Source organism: Penicillium cinerascens (assembly GCF_028974065.1).
Source record: "Penicillium cinerascens strain IBT 15544 chromosome Unknown contig_1_segment0_segment0, whole genome shotgun sequence".
Taxonomy (NCBI): domain Eukaryota; kingdom Fungi; phylum Ascomycota; class Eurotiomycetes; order Eurotiales; family Aspergillaceae; genus Penicillium; species Penicillium cinerascens.
The window spans coordinates 1,538,088-1,559,607 of NW_026695287.1; the positions used below are offsets into that span (position 1 = coordinate 1,538,088).

Sequence of the window (21,520 nt, forward strand, 5' to 3'; positions counted from 1 at the left end):
ATAGAGTCCGCATTATTCTTTCCCCTACTCCTTTGGGCCTAACGAAGCGATGTACTAACAAACCGCGTGGCCCGTCCAGGTCTTTCTTGCTCTCAAGCAGCGCAACGACGGTACCGAACTCCCTAAGCATTGCTTACCTCTTATATTCCTAGCTTCCTTTCTAGTTAGGGTAGGTATATTTTGGTATAGCTAGTCGGCGGAAACGCGCGAATAATAGGTCGTGCCGAACCTCGGCATCGCGGTGACTAGTATTAGTATTATTATTAATTTTCAATGTGTGTAGCTATACGTAATTGATGCTTATCCACGATACACCGCGTCTACACATGGAGAAATACTAAGTCAGATTCCACCATGGACTCTGGCCTGAGTCCAAAGTGTCCAGCCACGACATGAACTCCAATCCATCCCCCGCCGACAGCCAAGTCTCGTCCATCCTGTCCGGGGTGGCGCGCGTCGGACTGCTACTGGCTGGCATGGGCTGAGGAGAAGACAGCACCTCGTTTAGAATATTGCGAATCACCCGGCGTGCCTGCTGGGACATATTGTAATTCGCCTGCCCCGGTGGCACGTATGTCTCCAAGAAATACACAAAGATACTCAGCTTTTGGATGATCTCCACGCGTGGTAAGTTGAAGGTCGTCGATAAGGCTGGATCGTTCGAGGATTGGGAGTGACGGAGCAACTCCACTGAGAGGACCCCAGCGCAGGGCAGGGCGTAGAAACAGAGCTGTACCCGGATCAGTGTAAGGATAAAGAAGGCCCAGACTCGAGGAGACGCACAGAAAAATCTACAGGCACCATGGCAGAAAAAGCTCTGTCTGGCTTCGCTATGTCGGCTATTCGATCCAGGATGGTCGATAGGATCTCATGCGCGACCCGGACTAACTTGTCGGATCCAACCCCAGTGCGCTTCACTGAGATACGATACAGTAGAAATTCGGTGTAGAGAAAGTCAAGGTGAATTGATTGTACGGCGAGCTCGTCTGATGATAGCTCTATTGAGCCGTTGCTGGGTTTCCATTGCAGGAAGGACGGGAGTTGCTCGCGAATCCGCAGACTTTCGTCACATAACTCTCTTCCAAGAATCGATCAGTTGATAATAAAGCGTATCACATAGCACTGAGGAAACTCACTCGATTCGCTGTGGTAGTCTCTCGATTTGGCCGCAGGAGGTGACCTCAAGTACATTTTCCTGCAGCATCGCGACCAATAGCCCAACCCGCGGATGAGCGGCCTTGGACAATAGACCTTGGCGATTCCATCCACTAGCGTCCAATTCCCCTAGTGCTGCCTCTCGCATTTGTGGATCAGCGATCATCTCTGCGTAACTGAGATCCGATGGCAGCAGAAGGTCACAATAACGATGCGATATCCGAGGTGGGCGCCCTAGGACCGTCGCCAGCTGTTTGTCGACCATATACCCGACCGCCATCACTCTTTTGCGCAATTCAGCCAGAAAGAATGGCGCGTTCTTATCCGCTGGATCCGGCTGGTGCAGCCCGAGGGCAAATGCCATCGTTGACGCATCTCCCAGCATCTTCCACGCTCGGTAGTCTACTCACTGTCAGTCAATGGTGTCCGGAATCCACTGCCGGGTTATCTCTGACCGGTATTCCCCCAAAGGATACTGGCAAGGATGGTTTGCTGAAACAGAAGCCACGTAAGGGGCTCACTGATCATGCCTATGCTCTCACAGAGTTTTATACACGTCTCTGCCGTAGTCACCATGCACGACTGTAGTGACCGTTTATCAGTTGCCGGCTTTCCGTCTTCACGCTCGAGAAAAATCTTGTGCTCGCCTCGAATATGATAGATGGAGGCCCCTGTAATCGCGAACAGCAATCCTATCCCCTCCCATCGGAGCGCGATCATTCCGATATACTCCGTAAAGTTCATGTCCGGGTGCACTATGATGGGAGCCCGACTGTTACTGAATACCGCTAGAGCTAACTCATTCATGTCGCCTCGGTTGTCCTCTCGTAAGCCGTGCTGATGAAATCGATGGATATTATCGAACAATTCATGGACAAATGGGCCCCCAAATGCCCATGGCTTGAAAAAGAAGGCATACCGGGCTTCACAAATTTCTCTGTACAAGGGAAGGTCATCCAGAAGCTGCAGCACCTGGACCCCTAATGCCACCTGGTTCGGGTCGACTGGTATAGGGCCTCGAGGCTCTGCCACAATGACCTCTTCTTCTGGCGCTGCATGCATCAGTCCCGACTCCAAGTCGACGAAGATGCCCTGAGGACTAGTGAGCCCCAACCAGCCCGGGGCACTTGGGACCGACTTTTTCCCGTCGCTCAAACCGCGATTCTGGACGACCACATCGGTTTCATAATCCTGTGACGCGAATGCTTCCAGCACAGATGGGCCACCGTTCTCACCGTAACTCTGACGTGTTTCGGCCCTGGTCCACGTTCGGCTATCTCCGGCACGACGAGCAGTAGTCCTTTTCTCCGACTGTGGCCGGTATCTGGTCATGGGCGCCGGATGATAGATACACAGCGGCGCCTGGCCTCGATGGGCACAGCGGCCACAGACGGGCATTTGGTGATCACATCGCGACTTGTCCTTGCGACACGGCTCGCAGGAGGACAACTGCCCGTTTCGGCGCTGGAAGGCCATTGTCAACTTGCGGAGTGTTGCTACTAATCAGACTAATGGCACTAGGGCAGTTGGGTAAACTTCAAGAAGGTGGGAGCCAGAATTTCCAGTACTCTCAGATTTTCGGACTAGTCACGCCACGTTGACGGCTCAACCGCAGCCCGCTTTTTCCAGGTATTCCTACATAAGGGAGGGGGGAGGGGAGGGGAGGGGTGGAACAATTCCCTATATTAATTGTAGGCTGTCCGTCTCTTGTATCTTCCCTGGCCTATTCTGCATCATCTAGAGAACACTATCGTCTAGAGAGCAAAAAATAAAAAAAATAAAAATAGCAAATAGGCCAATCCCAAGGTCGATACTTGTGTGTGGTACGAAGTTCTGTTCAAGGTTGGCCTTTCATTGTCAATGCGACTAATTCGATCTATCGTAGCACATGGATACCTACCTCCCAAGTTTCGCAAAGACAGACAAACCAAAAACTTGGGAAACCTTGGAAACTACTGTATAAGGAACAAAAGTAGATGATATCGTAATGTCCATTACAACTCCCACGGGAACTGGTATATATGACATACAAAAAAATCAGAACTCACTCGCTGTGCCCGAAGGAGAACAATGCATGCGACAAAGGAAAAGAAGCTAGGAAATGCTGCGAAGTCCATGCAGTAAATATAAGAATGGCGAGTTGAAGAATATGAAGAGGAAGAGGAATATGAATGGGCGAAATGAATCATGCAAGAGAAACGCCGTGTCTGATGCTCAACGCAAACAAAATCAAAGCATGCAAGAGTCAACCGCCGGTCTTTTTTTCTGGGGATATTTTCTGATACTTTTTTTTTCTCCGGCTCTGACTTCTCTCCAACATTGAAAAGGTGCCAGCAGAAGGGGATATCGTGTATGAGAAAGAGAGAAAACGTCATCCAAATATTACAAGGGGGTTCCCAAAGAAAATTCCGGCCTTCTCTATAACATGAGGCATTGATCGTAACGTCTTTCATCAGGAGGAAATAAAGGAAAATCTCATGGCGAGGGAATAATGAAGCAGAAGATGGGGGGGTAAAAGGCAGCCTGGGGCCGAAGGGGTCAGGCTGCATGCCAATATGAAAGCAGAAAAGCGAAATTCGTGGTCGGAAACGGATCATGACGATGGATCTAAGTCGAGAAAGAGGGGTCCCCCTTTTTCAGGCTTGTTGCGTGAGATCCCGTCGCGGGTGTGGTTCCCGCGTTGCAGTCGCACAAGTACGGGAAGTGGATACGACTCGATTGGGCCGGTATCGCATCCGCAAAATTTTTATTCGGGACTGCAAAAAGGCGTTTGGGCATGGCGATTATGCGCGAACAGTGGCCTGGGGGACGTTCAAATCACGACGAGACCGGATGTTTGCTGGCGTGCAGGTAGCATCAGTCGGCGATTATCATGACCGGGCTGAGCGGCTCATGCTTCGTTCCGGGGCGCCGGGGGTTGGCGAGTACGAGCGTGTCCCGCCAAAGATATCCACGTCGTGCTCCTGCAGGACCACGGAGTACTTGGGGTCACGAAGGAATTTCGGAACGGAGTCCTTCAATTAAAAGTCAGTACCAAACACAATCTGCACCGCAGGTTCAAACTTACACTCGACATCAGCTTGAAGACGGAGGTCTGGGCAAGCTCGAAGAGATGAACGACCTCCTGAAGACTTTTGAACATCGACTCGTCGTCACCTACAGCCTTGGTCATACGGCTGGCCAGGCTGTTGCGCAGAGCGTGGTCAATGTTCAACTCGCAGGGTGATCCAGGGGCCAGAAACGCGTTGTACAAGCCTAGCACTGGATTAGAAAAAAAAAGAAAAAAAAGACAAGAAAAAAACCTCAATTGGAAACTTACCATAAGCAGCAGCTAGGGTCTCGCGCACCGAGTCGACTTTGGTGAACGTGCCGGTTTTCTCCACCTTGTGGTAGTTGGCAGTGAACTCGGAAACATCGAGGTAGAAGGACAGGTTCTCCTCGCAAAGCGAGTAGCGCAAGAACTCGCGGAAGAGAAGACGGAGGGCGGGATCACCCAGGATGTGGGTCAGACGGGCGTTGTTGGAGTCGCGGGGCATGCCACGGCTGTCGTAGGTAGCGTTGCTGTTTGCATTGGCATCACGGGCCTTGTCGCGGGCAATCCATCCACACACGCGCTGGCCTCGCTCGGTAATGGTGTAGATCGCGTACTTGGACGGCTGGAAAACGGCATTCGAGTCGGGGTAAGACTTGTCATCCTGGATCATGGTGATCAGGCCGTACTTGAGGAACAGCTCAGCAATCAAGCAAGTCTCGCGACGCTCGATGGTTGTCGAGCAGTCCATCAACCAATCCACGGCACCCTTTCCGGTGAAAGTGTTGGCGTAGGACTTGCCGTCGTGCAATTTGCGCTCCCGAGCCATCTTCACACCCACGATGCCGTTAGAGTAGTCGCTTAATGAATCGGAGTCTGAGGTTGAAATGCTGCTCTTGATGTTGGGGCCATCCTGACCGGCGAAACGGCGGAATATGACTTCGATCGTGGCTCGGTCGTGCGACAGCTTATCGGTATCGGTGTCTCGCTCGAGGTTCACCAATTGCATCGTGTTGCGCGGTGACTCCAGCACATCCATCACGTGACGAGCGGTGATTCCGTTCCGCTGACAGAAGCGCTGCAGGATGTTGATGCCCTTCGGAGTGAGCTGGAAGAGCGCGCCCTTGAGAGGGAAAACCGGCAAAGCCTTGCCATCCACCGACTCAATGAAACGAGCATCGACGAAGCGCTGGCACACGGAACGAGCCATCTCCTTGGCCATGGAAAATGTGGTGGTTGTGGTGGTGGTCACGATGCGCGAGGGGTCCTTGGGGTCCGGCATGCGGTTCGACTGGGAGAACTTGAGCGAGCCCAAGTTGTTGATGGCCTCCTCCGAGGTGAAGGTGTGATCATATCGCGTGAAGCGAACCCGGTGCGAATCCAACTTCAAGCTCACCATCAGGGTGGAGAACAAGTCCATGAAATCCTAATCATCGTCATTAGTCACTCAATTGCATCGCTTCGGTCTCGTTGTGGCCCTGCCACACGACATTTTCCAAAAAACCTACCTTGGTGAAGGGGCGCTCATCTTCAGTCATGCGCAAAAGTCTCGACGACGTTTGATGCATCTTGGGCGCGATCGGCGCAGGGCCCGATTGGCTGGAGCGAGATTCTTGAGGAGGGGTCGGGGCGCGCTGAAGAGTCAGGCGGCGTTTGAGAGCAGGCGGGTCCGGAGAATAAGGGCGCCAGAGATCGGACAATTGCTCGGCGTCTTCGTCGGATAACGGCGGGGTCAAGGGGTTGGTTAACTTGGACCTGCTCAGGCTGCTGGAGGAGGTGTAGGAGTGCAGCGTTGTGGGAGCGCCAATGGTGGACAGACTAGCTAGGGCGCTGGAGGTCCTCTGAGCCAAGGCAGCAAAGGAGCGGCGATTGCGTCGAGAGATAGAACCGACGACTGACCCAGGGAAGGTAGATTGTATGGCAGGATGGGGATGCGGATCAGTCGCAGGGGTAGTTGAAGAAGGATGGGGAACAACAGAAGGATCAGGAACTGAGAGAGAATCTTCTCTGAGGTGGTTCACGGCAGGTAGGGTTGGCATTGAAGGGAAGGAAGTCTTCTTGGGTGAACCAGACTTCGGGAAGATTGCGAAAAGTGGGTAAGTCAAACAAGACCTGGTATCCACGATTCAAAAAAATACCAAACGGAATTCATGAAATGGGCCAAATTGGGAGTGTGGGTGGAACTCCTATAGAGTGTAGTGTGAGGGAGGGGAAGGGGGGGGGGGGGGAATGAAAGGAAGGGGGGAAAGAGGTTGGGAACTGGAAATTATACACTATACAGTAGCTTCCAGTCTTTTTTTCTTTTTGTTTTTTTCCCTTTTCAACCCAAAGAGAATATAAGGGTATGGAGAAAAAAAAATAAAAAATAAAAAAAGAGGGGGAAAACAGAGAGAAATAAGGCGGGTCTAAGCAAGAACAAAGGGAGAAAAAAAAAATCGATTGTGATATCCCCCTCTCACCCCTTGTGAAGAATTACAGCCATTCGGCCTGTCATCCATGACCCACAGCCCACGCGTGAGTGTAGCCGGAAAGAGTTTGGTGTGCTGCACCCAAACAACGTGGGCCAAGGGAAGGGATTGCCTCATGGTAAAGATCGGTGGGTTCTTTGTTTCGGGCCTGAATCTGCAACCGGATACCCGCACGCTTCGTACGGTAAGTAATCTTTTTCATTTCTTTTTCTTTTTCTTTTTTTTTTTTTTTTTTCTTTTTGTCCCTACAAGTACTTGGATACCGTCCGGACCGATTGTCAGAAAAAATTCCCATTTTTCCATCACAGGGCATAGACCCTATGGCCGCTTGGGACCACGATAGTGTACGGAGAACTCCCGTAGCGCTCGACAAATCCAAATACAGCGGTGGCTAAGTCAATGATTTCACCATCCACCGAGGTCCTTTGGACCCAACCGTCAGCGACCCAGGGATACACGCGAGACCGGACATATCCGCTTGAAGACCGGGGGGTAATGGTATTACGGCTGTTACGGCTGTAATGATCTTCGTTCCAGTCAGTCCAAAGGCTGACTCGGGAATCCCCCCCTTGTGCAATTGTGCTCTGCCTTGATCGGGAATAGTGGCAACCTGATGTGGGAGGTGGCCTCCTATCACATAATCATCCGCGGCATGTCATTGGGGCACGATGGCGACGGCGGTCTCCACTCTTCTCTGTACTGTCTTGTTTCTCGGCCCCCTGGACCGATGGGGAAAGGCTGGCTGTCGATACCCAAGCTTGCCATGCCCACGTGGGAATCCCTCGCCCCAGTACTGTCAGGAACCTTATCGGGTGGTGGCGAATACCTCCATCGATCCGACTGTTCTTGATGCCTTTTATCCACAGTCGGATCTTCGGAGTATTTCGATCTTCGTCTTTCCCATCGGAAGAGTTTTCCTGCCACCAGCGGACCGGCATGATGCCGCGATTAGACGCCAAGGCGGGAGAAGGGAGGTGCTTCTGTGGACTCACGTTTCGCGGGTACTGTACACACTTCCGATCGCGGTGGCGCTTGGCGCCACCGCTCATCGTGCTGTGTCATGGTTTTGAAAAGAGTGTTTTGAGTCACCCGCGTTTCATGTTTCGGAATAAACGATGAGGGGCAGTTGGAGTTGTGACGTGGGGTTCCTTCCACGGGCTTTCCAGGCGCCTTTCGTGATTCCATGCCGTCCACGTGGACACACGTGGGGTCTGGGCGCCTGAGGCTCCGATTGATTGGAGTGCGGCTGTTTGCTCCTCCACAAACGGTTTGTTTCAAGTCTCCAGCCCCATTCCTCTTTACTGGTTTGAAGAGGACGAGGAAGATTTGAAGGAATACGGCGCACAGACTAGCTGAACCAAAGCCATACGAACCGGCCTGTCAGATGGCCTTCAGTTCGCGTCACTTCCCTGGTTCGCGTCTACACGGGATGCCCAAAATTGGCTTGTCGATCGGCCCTAATCGTGTACATACATACGTCCATACACAGTCATGTATTGGTGGTTTAGCCTCGATTGCGCCGTTCTTAACCACTCTTCTGGTCTCTCTACACGTCAGTCTCCACATGCCCCGTCAGTCGCTTCGGAAAAGCCTGGCACGAACCTCGTCTTGAGGATGGAATAGCTCACTGACAGACACGTCAGCCCGGATCCTCCGAGGCAGTGCTCACGAGGCTGACCGGCCGGCTCGTGAAGAGCGTCGGTGCGAGTTCGTCCGCCAGGAGCCGACGAGCGGCAGCGCTGGTTACAGTATGTAGAGAGCAGTCTTGACCCAGCCAATGGCGGGGCGCAATTCCTATACATGTCGATCCACGGAAGTGGTCGGATGTTTTGGCTTCCAGATTTGTTCCAAGATGGAAGGGTGATGTGATACATCGCCCATCCTTGAGATCTATCGAATTCCCACGTGGACAGGGGTTAGATCTGTAGTTTGAGACCACACAGGCTAGTAGATGCGTATAAGGGCATTATTCTTATGCACCGCAATGCATGATCAGCCCCTCGCACAAAAATATACATTCTATATGTCCGGAGGCTGAGGGGCCCAACGGCCAAAATGGAGGCCATCAGCCCTGCGAGTCCAGTCACAATCGGCGAGAACTAACGATCGACGCCCGAACGCTGAGGCTCGGATATGGAACTAGGAGCTGTCAAATACGCCAACCCAAAGTTTAGGTTGAGCGAAAACAAAAACAAACCGAAAAACAGCAAGGGAGGTAAAAAATCTTGGCATGGATGAGCGAAAATAAAAAGCGAAACAAATGCGAGTTGACTGTCGCTTCGTTCCGCTGAGCTAACCGTTATCGCAAAGCTAAAGTGGGGCGCATCGAAAAATTGAGAAGCCGCTAGCACGATTACGGAGAATTCTCCATGCGCCAGAATTGCGGTCAGACGCTCAACGGCAGAGTCCAAAACCAAGACCCAATGATCCTCGTATGATGATCCGCTATTTCCGAACGAGTCTGGTTAGTGTATGGGATCAGCCTTTGGTGCTAATGGTTATAATGGTATTGTAACCCTTAGTTGTATCGATGATCCCTGACCGCCACGCGACAAAGGATTCATGCAGGCCACCTACACAGTATGTATACTGTATTGCGCATCCACTCGAAAATTGGAAAGTTCCATGGTTCCAGATGCTGGATTGTAGGCAGCCATGTATATAGTCAGAAATAGTTTTCTATGCTCCAAGGTTGTCGCCCTCGCGTGCCCCCCGGCTGAATCCCTACCAAAAGCTTACGTGTCAAAAGTTGGATTATAAGAAGATGCGAACAGACCCTTGCGCCCATCGCCCGCACTACGGTATGATTAGTGCTGTGAACCTTGGGGAGATCGTCGTTCTCGACCGTCATTCGACTCCCCATGCTGAACCTTGTGTATCCCCAACTCATCCTGCCCGGGGAGAAACATGGACACAGGTCGGCTGCGCACGTACAGTAGGACTCCGGCAACCCCATCCCGACCAGTCGCAGCGTCGCTTTCCTATTATGCACTACGGAGTACCTACACCCTCGCAATGTTTCCTTTTCGATTAATCGATATGAAGGTGCAAATCGTTGCTGAATTTGAGTAGCACTAACCATCCGGATGTCGACCCGGATCGTGGCTTCGGCTGTTTTCAATGATCTCTTAGCTCCGTGGCTGCGCTAAACTTGATCTTCGTCTATTTCAACCACTGCCGGCCTGGTGGCTGGCGGATGTCCTATCTTTGGGAGCACTCTTCAAGCCCACCATTTGTCACGGCGGCCTAGAACCAGCCATCCGGACAAGTTGAAGCGAGCAGCCCCTGTATTCCAAATTCTTTACACATACTGCGTCGTCCGCCCTACGCAATAGACCCCGCCATCCCGGGCACGAGGCCCCTAGTCGCCCACCTAACTTTTCGCGCGTACAAATGATATGAAGGTGAGCAGCGATGTGGAGAATTACACCACGTGGAATCCTGGGTCGAATACCTGCCTAGACCGAGTCGGGTAGAGATCAGAAGCAGCCCCAGAAATTTAGGCCTCCTCGCCGAGGGTATTGCCTGCCATGTGGTTTGTTCGACGACCACTAACTCCGCGTCAGCCCCGAACGCCGAGCAGGGATTCTCCTCCTGAAAGCCTCAGAAAGAAGGGGTCCTTACCGTCGATAGTCCGGCCTTGCAGAAGCCGACAAGGATCACATACACTCTGCCTGAGGGGGGTCTCAGGCACCGTTTTGCTCGGTCAGCACGCCATAAGCATTCCACCGGTCGATGATCGCTTGAGGTGGTCTCAAACCGAAATGACTGTAACAAATGGGGATCTGTCGGGACGATCCGCAACCGTAATAACAAAACCGTCAAGACGGGCGTAACAATCGTTAACTTTACGATACAGGGTTCCACCTGACTTCCTCGATCTAGAGATAGCTTGCGAGGTGCTCAGTGGATCACGTCATAGACTCCCCCAGTGATTTCCTATCGCGGGGATGTTGGAAATCTACACCCGGGGAACATAATTTTGTGTGCATGATTTTTAAAGCTTTTCTTTCTTTCTGATATGACATCTCAGGAGGGGAGGGAAAAAAGACAGAAACCGCCAGGGGAGTTCTTGATTCATGCCGGCCGACACGGGTCCTCTGTCTGACTCGTTCGTAGCCAATTTCGGCGCTAGAACCCTTCTAGAAGGATTCTGGAAACGCTAAGAACCCGCTAACGAGTCTCGTGTTCTGCGCCCGAGGAACGCCGGCTCCACTGGAAAAGGAGATTGCTCCTTTGTTGGCGTTCAGGGGGTTCGTGTTCGCATCTCCCGTGCATACTGAGACAAGTCCGTCCGATGAAAATTTGCCTTCGGTTTCTGACTCCATTTTTTTGGGTCCGCACAATCAAGCTACTGTAAGCTTGGCAGCGACACTGTGGAGCGTGTAGTTGGAGAATTGGAGATGTGACCCTGAAACTGTTGATCCGGGATACTTTCGGAGATTGCATTCCCGCCGTCCGATGTGACTCTCCTAGGCGATGACGCGATAGACTCTGAGATATAAAGTTACTTTTAGACTTCGAGGTCTAATTTTGCAACTTTGAATACTCCGTCCAAGTCCTCATCGGGAACTTGGAACCCCCACAACTGTCAATAAATTACAATACGCGGGAAGCGGTCCACGTGGTAGATGATCTACGGAAAGAAAAAATCAGTGACAGTCGTGGTTTGGGAAAAGAGGGGGGGGATCCAAGCCGGTTCGGCCGCAACTAGCGGTGCTCGGCGAAGTTCGTGATTAATTGGCAGTGGTGACTTGCATTTGAAACGCGGTGGGCCCTGTTGATTTCTGCATGACAGCCTTCGTTTATTCTCTTAATCTAGTAAAGTATAATGGAGATAGTTAAGCCGTTGTCTCTGATCCGCCCACTTTGATATGCTGATGAGCTGCATTTATTGGTCGATCCAATTCACTCGGCGTTTCGTAGCTGCACGTTGACGTGTGTTGCAACACGTGCTTCATTGAGAATAGTCACGGTCACCTTTTTTGGGGGCCACGACGAGCTCAACGTTCGTCTCAAGGATACCACTGTGTGGAAGACAGCGATCGTCAATGTTTCATCTCTCGGGGATTTACATTTACTACGGTAGCAAATATCATACCGTCGACACCAGACTAGGTACCAAATTGCGCCCAGAAATCGCTCTTCTCCAAGGTTCATGGCTGTTGGCGTACTCTACTCCCAGGGAACGGAGCTGCAGCTTGACAATGCCAAGTATCTATCCTCGACTTGGCATCTTGACGGCTTCCTGCTGAAACACCCTTACCTAAGTCTTCCAGAAACAGTCGCTCTATGTAGACAACCCTGGCGTCCTGACTTCCAGTATGGACCATGACCGGCCTTATCCTAGCGCAAACCCCTAATGCTCGGTGATATGACGGAGCCGACAGGGTGTAGGGGTGCGGGTGATATATTAGTGATCGTCGCCGATCATCAAAACCCATGGCCACTACGGATACCGCCATTCCAGAAATGGACCCTTCATTCCCTTGACCCCTCAACAGGTCTGAGATTGGGTCAAATTCAAAAAAGAACGCAGCTCTGATCCGAAGCTTTCCTAGCTTCGGTTCGCAATAATCTTCCGAGTGAACCCCGGTCTTCATGCTGTCATTGTGGGCAGACCTCACACCAGCCCATTGGCCGAAAGGAGAGGCAGGGAGAGGATCATCCAACCGTCTCTTCACTACTCTCCACTAATATCCGAAGAGTGACCTTGTGAGCCAATTAGTCTTGCCTTCTGGGGTTAAGGCGAAAACCAAGGCAAAATGGGAAAACGGGAAAACACATCATCCACAGGTCGGGGTTACTCTAGTTGCAGCTCGCGGTGGCCGCCGGATATGCAACTACAGTTTCCCGCATCCTGGTGTGCGTTTCGGCCTGGGACTTTTTACACTGTTCTCATTGCCCGGGGCTGCAAAGCATACTTGAATATTATTAATCCGTTCGGTCTTAGCAAGGCCCGAGAAAGCCGTGCACTATCGAAGCGGGCATATGCTGCCTGCAGGCTTCACATCTGGGATGCCCCAGATTGCGCAAGCACAGATTGAGTTTATGATTTAGAAACTCGAATGACTCGTTCACTCCCAGACGGGGTCATGCATTTCGATTACCCTATTCCCTATCGCCGTGCAACCCCAAGTGCAATCTCGACCAAATCTCCTCGGACCTCAAGTTACGGTCTGGTCTCTTTCCCAAGGGGTAGACTCCTCCCGCGAGCCATGAAGGAAACCGGGCTACGGCAGCGGGCCAATTCTTACTAACCCCGAACCGCCGGATCTGCAGGCTGCAGCACTCGGATGGATTTGCAACGGTATTTAGCCACAGGAGAAGGTCGCCCACCTGGAGCTGTGGATAATTTAACAGCCATGCGAGTAGTGCAGAAGTGTGGAGTCGAGCTTGCAGGAGGCCCAAGCAACGGGGAACCATTTCCCTGTCCAACAACAGCACAGGACACTCACACTCCCCACCATTCTTCGCGGCCACTAGAGGCCACTAGACGCAGATGGTTACAAAGCGACGTGGTGGCAGAAAGGGGGAGGCATGCCATGGCAAACTCGGAGATGGAACTTGCGAAACGCCGAAGCATTGACCCTTTAGGAAGCTAACCCCCCTCGAGAGGTCAGAAAAGCCTAGGCCGAGTCTAGGAACCACATGAGAAGATCCTGCATATTTCCCATGGTACCCCAGGAGTCGGCGTCCTGCATGTGCAGTAATATGCTCAGTTCGCCAAACAGACACCCCTGCCTCGACTTTTCCCGTTATGGGCATAACCGGGGGAACTTGCGACATGTCATTCGATGTGTCACTTTTGACACATGGCACGCATGCGTGCCCGCGTGCCTGTGTACCAATCACCGGCTCTGGGATCGGTGTGGCAAATGATGATAGTAGGTACATGAAGGGGTCCGTCAGTGGTTGAGATTGGGTATGGTTATATTCTCTGCAGGTAGCCATGGCCTTGAGATGGGGCCGGGGAGGAGGGCCTAGGTTGTCAATTTACCCATGGATAGAAACCCTGTGGGGGTATTTGTTTGCTTTATTTCCATGTTATCGCCTGTACCACCCACTTGGGAGACCTGGGGTCCCGAATAGTCCCAGGTAGTTCCCATCTAGGACCCCCGGTCTAAAACATCAACCCATCAGAGCAAAACAAACTCCGAAACCTTGGTACCTATACGCCGAAGATTCGAGAACACGGCACGATGCAGGGAGCCAAAGGCAAGGGCCTGCGCCATTGATCTGACCAAGGGGAAATGTGATATCACCGCCAATCTAAAAGTTAGCACGTCCAGCACACGTCCACCCGACCACGCGAGGATCCAGAAACGATCGACAGCCACAGGTGACTTGGCCACCAAGATCAAGCCTAGCGTTCTGGGGCCCAATGCTTAACAGAGGCGGGGAAGAGTGTTGTTCTGGTGTCTAATAGGCTGGCGTGCTTTTCCAAGGTTGTGATATATCGTGGCGAGCGACTGATTGGATGGAAGGTTTGGCCGCGTGGAACAATCTTGAAACCGGGTTACATTCACGTTATCAATTATGTTTGTGTTTTGTCCCCTCTTAGGATTTGCTTGAATTTGAAGATAGTTCCAAGGGTTAATCGAGGGGGGACACGCAGTCTAGAACTACCCCATGTAGATGATCATTCCAAGGTTAGGTCTGCTTAAAGCGGATGAATATAGACAGTATGTGAGCCCCGAGATCTTCTATCTCAAATATCATTGAAGATTGGCAGATAATGCCTCGTCAACCATCTCGCCACCACTGACCCAGCGAACTCTTCGATCCAGCCATCTCAACAACCTCTTCGAAGCTAATCTCCACACGGAACATCTGCCCGTCAGCAGTACCATTTCCACCACCAACAGGAGTGACAAGTCCCCACGTAACCAACTTCTCCCAAGACTCGCGCGCCACATCGCGCCCCCAGACGCGGCCAGGCGTGGCAGCTGCGCCGGACACAGATGCAGAAACCTTAGCGGATGTAAGTAGACGCACGTATTCTGCATACGCGGCTGGGAAGGAGAGCGCAAGCGGTGCCAGGCTTTGTGTTTGTCCGTCGTTGCCTGGGTCGAATAGAGCTGTTAAGCGAGTTGCGGCAAGCAATAGGGCCAGTGGTAGTGAGGAAGGGCTCGATGAAGAAGTTGCGAATGGGAGTGGGGCTGGGTCGGGGCAAGTGAGGGATTGTGAGGCGAAGCTCTTCGGGGTTGGGATTTGGAATGTAGGTTTGTCGGTGGCCTGCGTGCTGAGGTGTAGCTCGCTGATAGGGAGGAGGGCACTGGTGAGGAAGTCCTTGGGGGTTTTGGTTTGGTGGTAGATTCTCTTGAGATGGAATTGGAAGTCTTGGTCGTCCCACAGATGCTAGGAGGTGTCAGTTAGATCGATTGCCGATGGACTGGGACAGAATCACGTACCTTCAGATATACCTTCCACCCCTCGAGCAAGGTCTTCCAACCGTTGGATTCTACGATAGAATGTCTATCGCCGAGAGAACACGCAAGCTGCAGCACTTCACTGTCATCGAGATCCAGACTCGCCATACAAATATCCGAGAAGATCTCATAGGTCCTAGGAAGTGGAACATAGACGTAGCGGTGGCTGAATCGACTCTTGACTCGCTTTTCCAACATCTCAGTCACGTCAACCTTGGTGGTCAACCCGATTACAGCGATGGGAGCTTTTCGTGCTTGGGCAATATCAAACAAGTTGTACAGCAAAGTCTGACGCGGGTGGGTGACAAACAAATCGAACTCATCCAAGAGGATTACGATTGATTTGGCTGCTGTCACCCCGTCTGCATTCCCAGAAGCGCCAAACAACTCCTCCGGATGGGAGAGAAGGGCCAAAAGGGTCGCCATCGTATCGGCATAGGAACTGACCTTGGCTGTGTCGTCCTCGGTATGGGTCTCACGGCCAAGCTGGCGCCACATCTCTCGAAGAGCCAAACGATCATCCGTGTGTAGGAAGCCATTCAGACGGACGACGTGGAAGTCGTTGCCATGATCCTTTGCGAGAGACGAGATGATCGTTTCCACCATTGCCGTCTTTCCACATCCCCGCGATCCAAGAAGAAGCATCGAATTGCCTTCACCAACGGTAACTGTCTGCTCGATCAAGTGGTTGACCTTGGTGTACTCACTCTCAACACCCTTGAGCGGGATTTGTTGTTTTCCGGAGAGTTTCTCGAGAAGGGCAGTTGTAAGGACACGCATTTCGGAGTGAAGTCCGCCTTGACAGAGGGTTTGTAGGTTCTCGACATATTCAGGAACCCGTTCAGGCATCTCGACAACTTCATGAGTCTCTTGGGTTTGAAGGTCCTGCTGCAATTGCATGGCAACAAGGTCATCCAGGCCATCATTGTACACTTCCGCAGAAGGAGACAATTCCTTTTCCGATCCTCCATTGCTCACACCGTTGGCCTTGGGTCTGGCAGTACTCCTCCTAGATCTGGTCCTTGCAACTGAAGCCGTCGGCTTTGGGGACTGCTCGTCGAGATCCATTTCTTCGTCGTCCGCAGACTCCAGCTTCGGCTTCTGTGCGCTTCTTGCTCCACGGGTGCTACGAGGCGTTACAGCCGCTCTGCGTGCGGAAGATGGCGTCGCGGCATCGCCCTCCAATCGCTGGGGTGCTTTGCGCTGCCGTCCACTTGACCGGGTACCGCCCCTCGAAGGAGTCTCTGTACCATTATCCTGGTTTGTTTCCTTTTGTTCCAACCCTTCTGGTACGTCTTTATTCCCACCCCGAGTGGATCGACGTCGATTCGCTGATTTCCGGGGCGCGGGATAATCTTGGTCGGCCTCGGAGTCTTCGGCATCTGGGGATGATGGGACCGAATAGATGTCATCTCCGTCCATTTCAATGTCTCCATCTTCATCTTGAGATGGCTCTTCGGAGACTCTTCTCCGCTTCGATGCGCGAGGGTCCCTCATGGTTGCGATTCGTCGTGTTGCGCCGTGGGATGTTTAGAAGATATAGACAGGAGCGAGGTATGTTGCCGGCTATAAACGGAGTTCATGAGATGTGTGTCTTGCGAGAGGAGGGTCCAATTCGGGTTTGCGACCGCTCTAGTAAGCGATAGTGAGCTCGACACTGTCCGATCACGCTTGTGTACGTCGAGCCAGGGACGTTATCCCAGGAAGCGCATAGACAGAATTGAGGTAAAGCGTCTCGAATACAGAACAGCCGATGTGAAAAGAGGCGCCGGAAGCCCTGTTCAGTCCCGAGAAGAGCCGTGGGTCGTGAGGTCAATGGTAGGGGCAGCTGTTGACCGTTCGGCAACAAATCGACATCTCCGGGTTTCTCGCCTGAGGCCACCAACGCGTGACGCGAAGTCAGGTGCGCGAGTCGCCATGCCGGATATCGTCTTTTCCAAGGCTTGCTTCATAGATGAAACAATGGTTGTTATCGTGGGATCAAGAATATTGATCTGTCAATCTTCTAATGTTGAAAGAAAAGTGGCATTTTTCATGTTCGCGGCTGTTCACAATTGAAGATTATTCACCAATACTTTGTTATAGTTTCACAATCTACGGATATAAAAAGTTGAAAAACGGATAATTAAACCCTGATCGAAAGATCTCCCCTCGATCCCGTCTTACTAAAAAACCCCGATCTCGACTGTGCTTGAACGTGGCCGCACGACACACGACACTCGGACTAAGCATCGGCAACGTCGAAGCCGAGGTCCAAGTCGGAGATGCGCCTGTGGGGCGCAACTGCTTGTAAGAGGCCTTTGGAATTAACTTTCCAACCTCTTCAAAGCCTCCAAGATAGCCATTTCCTTTCTTCATTTCTATTTCATTTCATTTTCTCTCTCAGACGTCATGTCCGAACACGCGATTAAGCCCCCGGCGCGACAAATGGACGAGTTCGAAGAGCTCGTCTACGCGTATACGACCCGAATGGGCCTGGGCAACGAAGAGGTATGGCTTGAGACAGCGACTAGCTTTCCACCCTTACAAATATCATTAAGATATCATCGCTAACTTCCATCAAGCACTGGGACGTCGATGCGCGCAACTGCAACCTGCGCTTCGAATCCGCGACCCGCGGCCCGCCGGCCAAGGTCTCCTTCCTCATTAACATCACCCCGGCTCTCAGCAACTACATGGGCAACTTGCACGGTGGTTGCGCTGCGACACTGATCGATGTTCTTTCTACGACGATTCTGCTGGGAGTTTCGGAACCGGGGAAGTTTTCCTTCGGCGGTGTAAGCCGCAATCTCAAGTTGACCTACCTGCGCCCTGTGCCGACGGGTATGGAGGCGCGGATAGTTTGTGAGTTGATTCATGCCGGGAGGCGCTTGGCACTGCTACGGGCGGAGATTCAAAAGGCGGATACTGGGGATGTATGCGTGGTTGGGGAGCATGAGAAGGCGAATACGGACCCGGAGGAGAATCAGAGGATTTAGACTGAATGGAGAGTTGGGATAAGATAAGACAGGCTTCAGCGGCTGTACATAGAATTTTGCCTTTTTGATACCTACGCCAATATAAAGAACTACGGTTGTACCTTGAATGGTAGACAGGTATATTGCGCTTGCTACCTCCTGGTTTGGTCTGGCAGAGCAGCTGGTGCTCAGGAGCGGAAAAGAAGAACGACAGAGTATCAAACATGTCCAAGAGAAATATAATCAGCCAGCATCTAGGCAACGATAGATCAATTTGTAAGGCTTCTGGCCCTCTACTCCTGAGCAAGCTGCTGGTCCTCCCGAAGTCCCTCAACCTTCAGCTCCTCACCGGCCGCACGACGGTACATGTCTCTCACGTCGTCTGGGAAATGATGTTAGTAATGGGTCCAGTTCGGGAACGGTATGGAAGACTTACAGGTTGTGGTCTCAAAGTGGGATGTGGCATCGTAGCTCTTGGAGATGAAAATATTATCCTTCTCGCCGCTCTCCAAAGGCTCGTAGATCGGGATCGGGGGACCCATGAACTTCTCCTCGATCTCGCCCAGGCGCTCAAAGCCAGGCTCGAGTTCAAGGTGGTGATTAGCATCCTTTTCGGCAATGGTCGAAACGATGGCAATGTAGTAGCCCCTGGGGCAGACGTTGTGAGCGGATGAGACCATCGCGATGTACACATCTACAGATATTAGTGGCAGCTCATTATATCATTGCTCGCCGTGAACATACCGTGCTTCCGTCCAACCTGAGACTGGGGAATGATCAACTGCAGCGAGTCGCTGCCGTCAGTCTTGTCGATGGGGTGCTTCAGGATACAGATAGCCTTGATCAGGTATCCGCTGACCTGAACCTTGCCGGGGAAGTAGGAAGGGTCGGCAATAATCTTCTTGGTCTTGGTCTCGAACTTCATGGCGTCCGACTGGTCATCGCGGTCCTTCATGGTGGCCTTGATGCCCGAAACCTTGCCGCTGTCATCGTAGAGCACCTCGTCGATATCGGTGTTCAGCATGTAGGTGCCACCGTAGATGGCTGACAAACGAGCGAAACCCTGGGGAAGCTCACCCAAGCCGTAGAGAGGGTAGATGTAGGGCGACTTGCCGTAGCGAGCCATAGAGTTAACGTAAAGGCGGATGCGGTTGATAGCCTCGACAGCCATGCCGGGCTTGGAGATGTATTCATCCTCTGGGAACAGGGCCATGGAGTGGCCAACGAAGTCGCGAGTGTTGTCCTCGAGGCCGAACTTGTCATAAACCTCCTTCATGGTGCAAGAGCCGACGTTCAGGCCTAGACTGGGTTAGCCATCTATCTCCATGATCGTCAGGATCTACTATCACGCACCCAGGTGGGTCGCCGGGTCCTCCTCCTTGAACTCTCCAACCCATTCGAGGAACTTCTTGGCGCGACGCTTCTCGAAAAGGCCCATCAGGGAAGAGCGCAGAGCCTCACCGGCATCCGAGGGCACCTTGGCCACGGTCGCCTTAGGGCCCTTGCCCTGTTGGACATAGCTGCCAGCGATCTGCTTGAACTCCAGGTATCGCGTCACGTCGGTGGAAACCAAAATGTTTGTCAACTCGCCGTTGGCCATCAGCAGCTTGGGGACCAAGTCGATGTTCCAGTCGTTGACCCGTCCGTACTTCTTCCAGGGCTCCTCGCCGGGGGCAACATTGCGGTACTTCTTGAACAACTGCGGGGAAGGTTAGCAGAAGACATCGTGGATGGATCAGTCGGCGTACTGTCTCAATGTTGACGGAGGCGGCCTCTCTGAGATCATTGTTAGCTATTTCGGCCCAAATGCAGCTGTGGGGAGCTCTGTTGGTCTGCATACCCTCCGTAGTGGTCATTGCGATCGATGTGGAGCACCTTGTTACCCTTCACACTCAGGACACTGGAAAAGAGAATGTTAGAGAAGAAATATTGATAGTAAAGGTTTTGAGAGCTCCTTACCCAGACAACACGCACTCGGTCAGGCCTGGGGGGGAAGGTCAGTATTCGGTGCAGTGGAATGGCGGGGTAGCAACAAACCGGTGCCCAGCACCACGACGTCGTACTCGGGCGCGATCTCATCCATGGCGGGTATAGTAGAGAAAAAAACAGGTAAGATAGGGGAAAGGGAAGGCTGATGCCGGAGGCAAGTGGAAAAGAAAGAAGGTTCTCCTTGGACTCCCCCGCGGATCAACGAAGCGGTAAGAAGGGGACTATTTGACGGGTCCGCCACTAGTGAGTTACCTCAGTGACCAAACACTCGGGTTTCTCTCTATTTCCCTCCCCTTGATTTGCATCCACTAACTCCCCCTTTAAATTAATATCGGTTCTAGACTCGTTTCTAAGTATAGCCCCCTGAAATGGTCTACGGGTGGACTACATCATAATGATTACCGTTGGAAAAAAAGGCATTCCAAACCTTCGTTAGATAAATTACATGCAGCAGAACTATGGGGAAAAAAAGAGCAAGACTGGAGTATGCTACAAGATTCGAAAGGGGAATCCCACGCCTTCGTTTAAGGCTTCGGGGGAAGCTCTCCACGGGCTCCTCCTCCAACGCATCCTCATGCTGCGGGCGATAGTTCTTGGTGTAGTACTCATGCTTAGCGTCTTCCCAGGCATACCAGCGCTCACGCAGAACGTGCTTGATGCTCTTCTGAGTGATTTGGACCTAGTCGAGGAATGATGTCAGCACATTTCCGGAACAAATTGCTAGAGGAAAGTTGGACTCGAGAGTCACCATCCAACAGGGAAAACACCGCACCCGCTGGTGGATTTTTCCAGCAAGCCAAATATATGTATATCGAGCGATGCTTAGACAAGCAGGGACCAAAACTTACCACACGGTCACGCTCGTTGGCCTCGTGGGCACCGAAACCAGCCTTCAGGCGCTCTCTCTCCAGGTTGGTAGTCGCAATGCGGTTGCGCTCCTTGACACAAACCCACCACAGCTTATGCAGGTCTTCCCAGCTCTTCTCGCGTAGTTCTTGGATGGCCCATGGGCGACCTAATGTGACGGGGTCAGCGCAATTCACGTTTGATAATGGTCATATACTATGGCCCGGGAAGCGTTCCACTCACCAAAGTCCATGTCGAATTCGGGGACGCTCATTGCCTGGCGGGACTTAGGGAAGAAGCCCCAGAGTCCGTGGTCGGGGGTTTGCGGTTGCGGCTGCATATCTGCGGGCGACACGGGCTTGGGCAGGGGGTATTTCGATGCGCTCAATTTGAATCTTGTACCGGTACGGTGGATGGCCGACACGCCGCGGGTTCTGTTCATGTCGCGTCCACGGCCAGCGGCGACGGGAGTCGTAGAGAAGCTCGAGGACTGAGGGGATCGGGTCATCGAGAAATGGAGTGAGGGTGCCAGGTAGGGAGGTGGCAATTCGGCCACAATGCCCCCATATTGGGCCAAACGGGCAATGGACGGCCGATGCATGGTGGTGCTCTGTCGTTGCAGGAGGCCGAGTTGGCGTTGTC

The 21,520-nt window shown here is 52.4% G+C and overlaps 6 protein-coding genes across 6 annotated transcripts; 1 reads left to right on the top strand and 5 right to left on the bottom strand.

Annotated features, from left to right (window-relative positions):
- Positions 1-337: 337 nt before the first annotated feature.
- N7498_002123 (uncharacterized protein) lies at positions 338-2,631 on the bottom strand (the record flags this gene model as incomplete). The annotated part of the gene is made up of 4 exons (XM_058449185.1): positions 338-730; positions 784-1,078; positions 1,137-1,557; positions 1,611-2,631. 4 exons carry the CDS (start codon positions 2,629-2,631, stop codon positions 338-340), a joined length of 2,130 nt encoding a protein of 709 aa, XP_058311529.1.
- A 1,394-nt stretch (positions 2,632-4,025) lies between these two features.
- Positions 4,026-6,225, bottom strand: flbA (developmental regulator FlbA; the record flags this gene model as incomplete). Its single annotated transcript, XM_058449186.1, has 4 exons — positions 4,026-4,169; positions 4,223-4,410; positions 4,475-5,612; positions 5,695-6,225. The coding sequence occupies 4 exons, from the start codon at positions 6,223-6,225 to the stop codon at positions 4,026-4,028; spliced, it is 2,001 nt and encodes a 666-aa protein (XP_058311530.1).
- An 8,175-nt stretch (positions 6,226-14,400) lies between these two features.
- N7498_002125 (origin recognition complex subunit 4) lies at positions 14,401-16,583 on the bottom strand (the record flags this gene model as incomplete). The annotated part of the gene is made up of 2 exons (XM_058449187.1): positions 14,401-15,015; positions 15,069-16,583. 2 exons carry the CDS (start codon positions 16,581-16,583, stop codon positions 14,401-14,403), a joined length of 2,130 nt encoding a protein of 709 aa, XP_058311531.1.
- Positions 16,584-17,477: 894 nt separating this feature from the next.
- N7498_002126 (PaaI family thioesterase) lies at positions 17,478-18,064 on the top strand (the record flags this gene model as incomplete). Its single annotated transcript, XM_058449188.1, has 2 exons — positions 17,478-17,576; positions 17,651-18,064. The coding sequence occupies 2 exons, from the start codon at positions 17,478-17,480 to the stop codon at positions 18,062-18,064; spliced, it is 513 nt and encodes a 170-aa protein (XP_058311532.1).
- A 272-nt stretch (positions 18,065-18,336) lies between these two features.
- On the bottom strand, positions 18,337-20,126 carry N7498_002127 (secretory pathway gdp dissociation inhibitor; the record flags this gene model as incomplete). Its single annotated transcript, XM_058449189.1, has 8 exons — positions 18,337-18,425; positions 18,480-18,737; positions 18,788-19,342; positions 19,397-19,742; positions 19,792-19,819; positions 19,884-19,943; positions 20,003-20,027; positions 20,081-20,126. The coding sequence occupies 8 exons, from the start codon at positions 20,124-20,126 to the stop codon at positions 18,337-18,339; spliced, it is 1,407 nt and encodes a 468-aa protein (XP_058311533.1).
- A 279-nt stretch (positions 20,127-20,405) lies between these two features.
- On the bottom strand, positions 20,406-21,479 carry mrpl4 (mitochondrial 54S ribosomal protein uL29m; the record flags this gene model as incomplete). The annotated part of the gene is made up of 3 exons (XM_058449190.1): positions 20,406-20,711; positions 20,881-21,047; positions 21,122-21,479. 3 exons carry the CDS (start codon positions 21,477-21,479, stop codon positions 20,406-20,408), a joined length of 831 nt encoding a protein of 276 aa, XP_058311534.1.
- Positions 21,480-21,520: the final 41 nt, after the last annotated feature.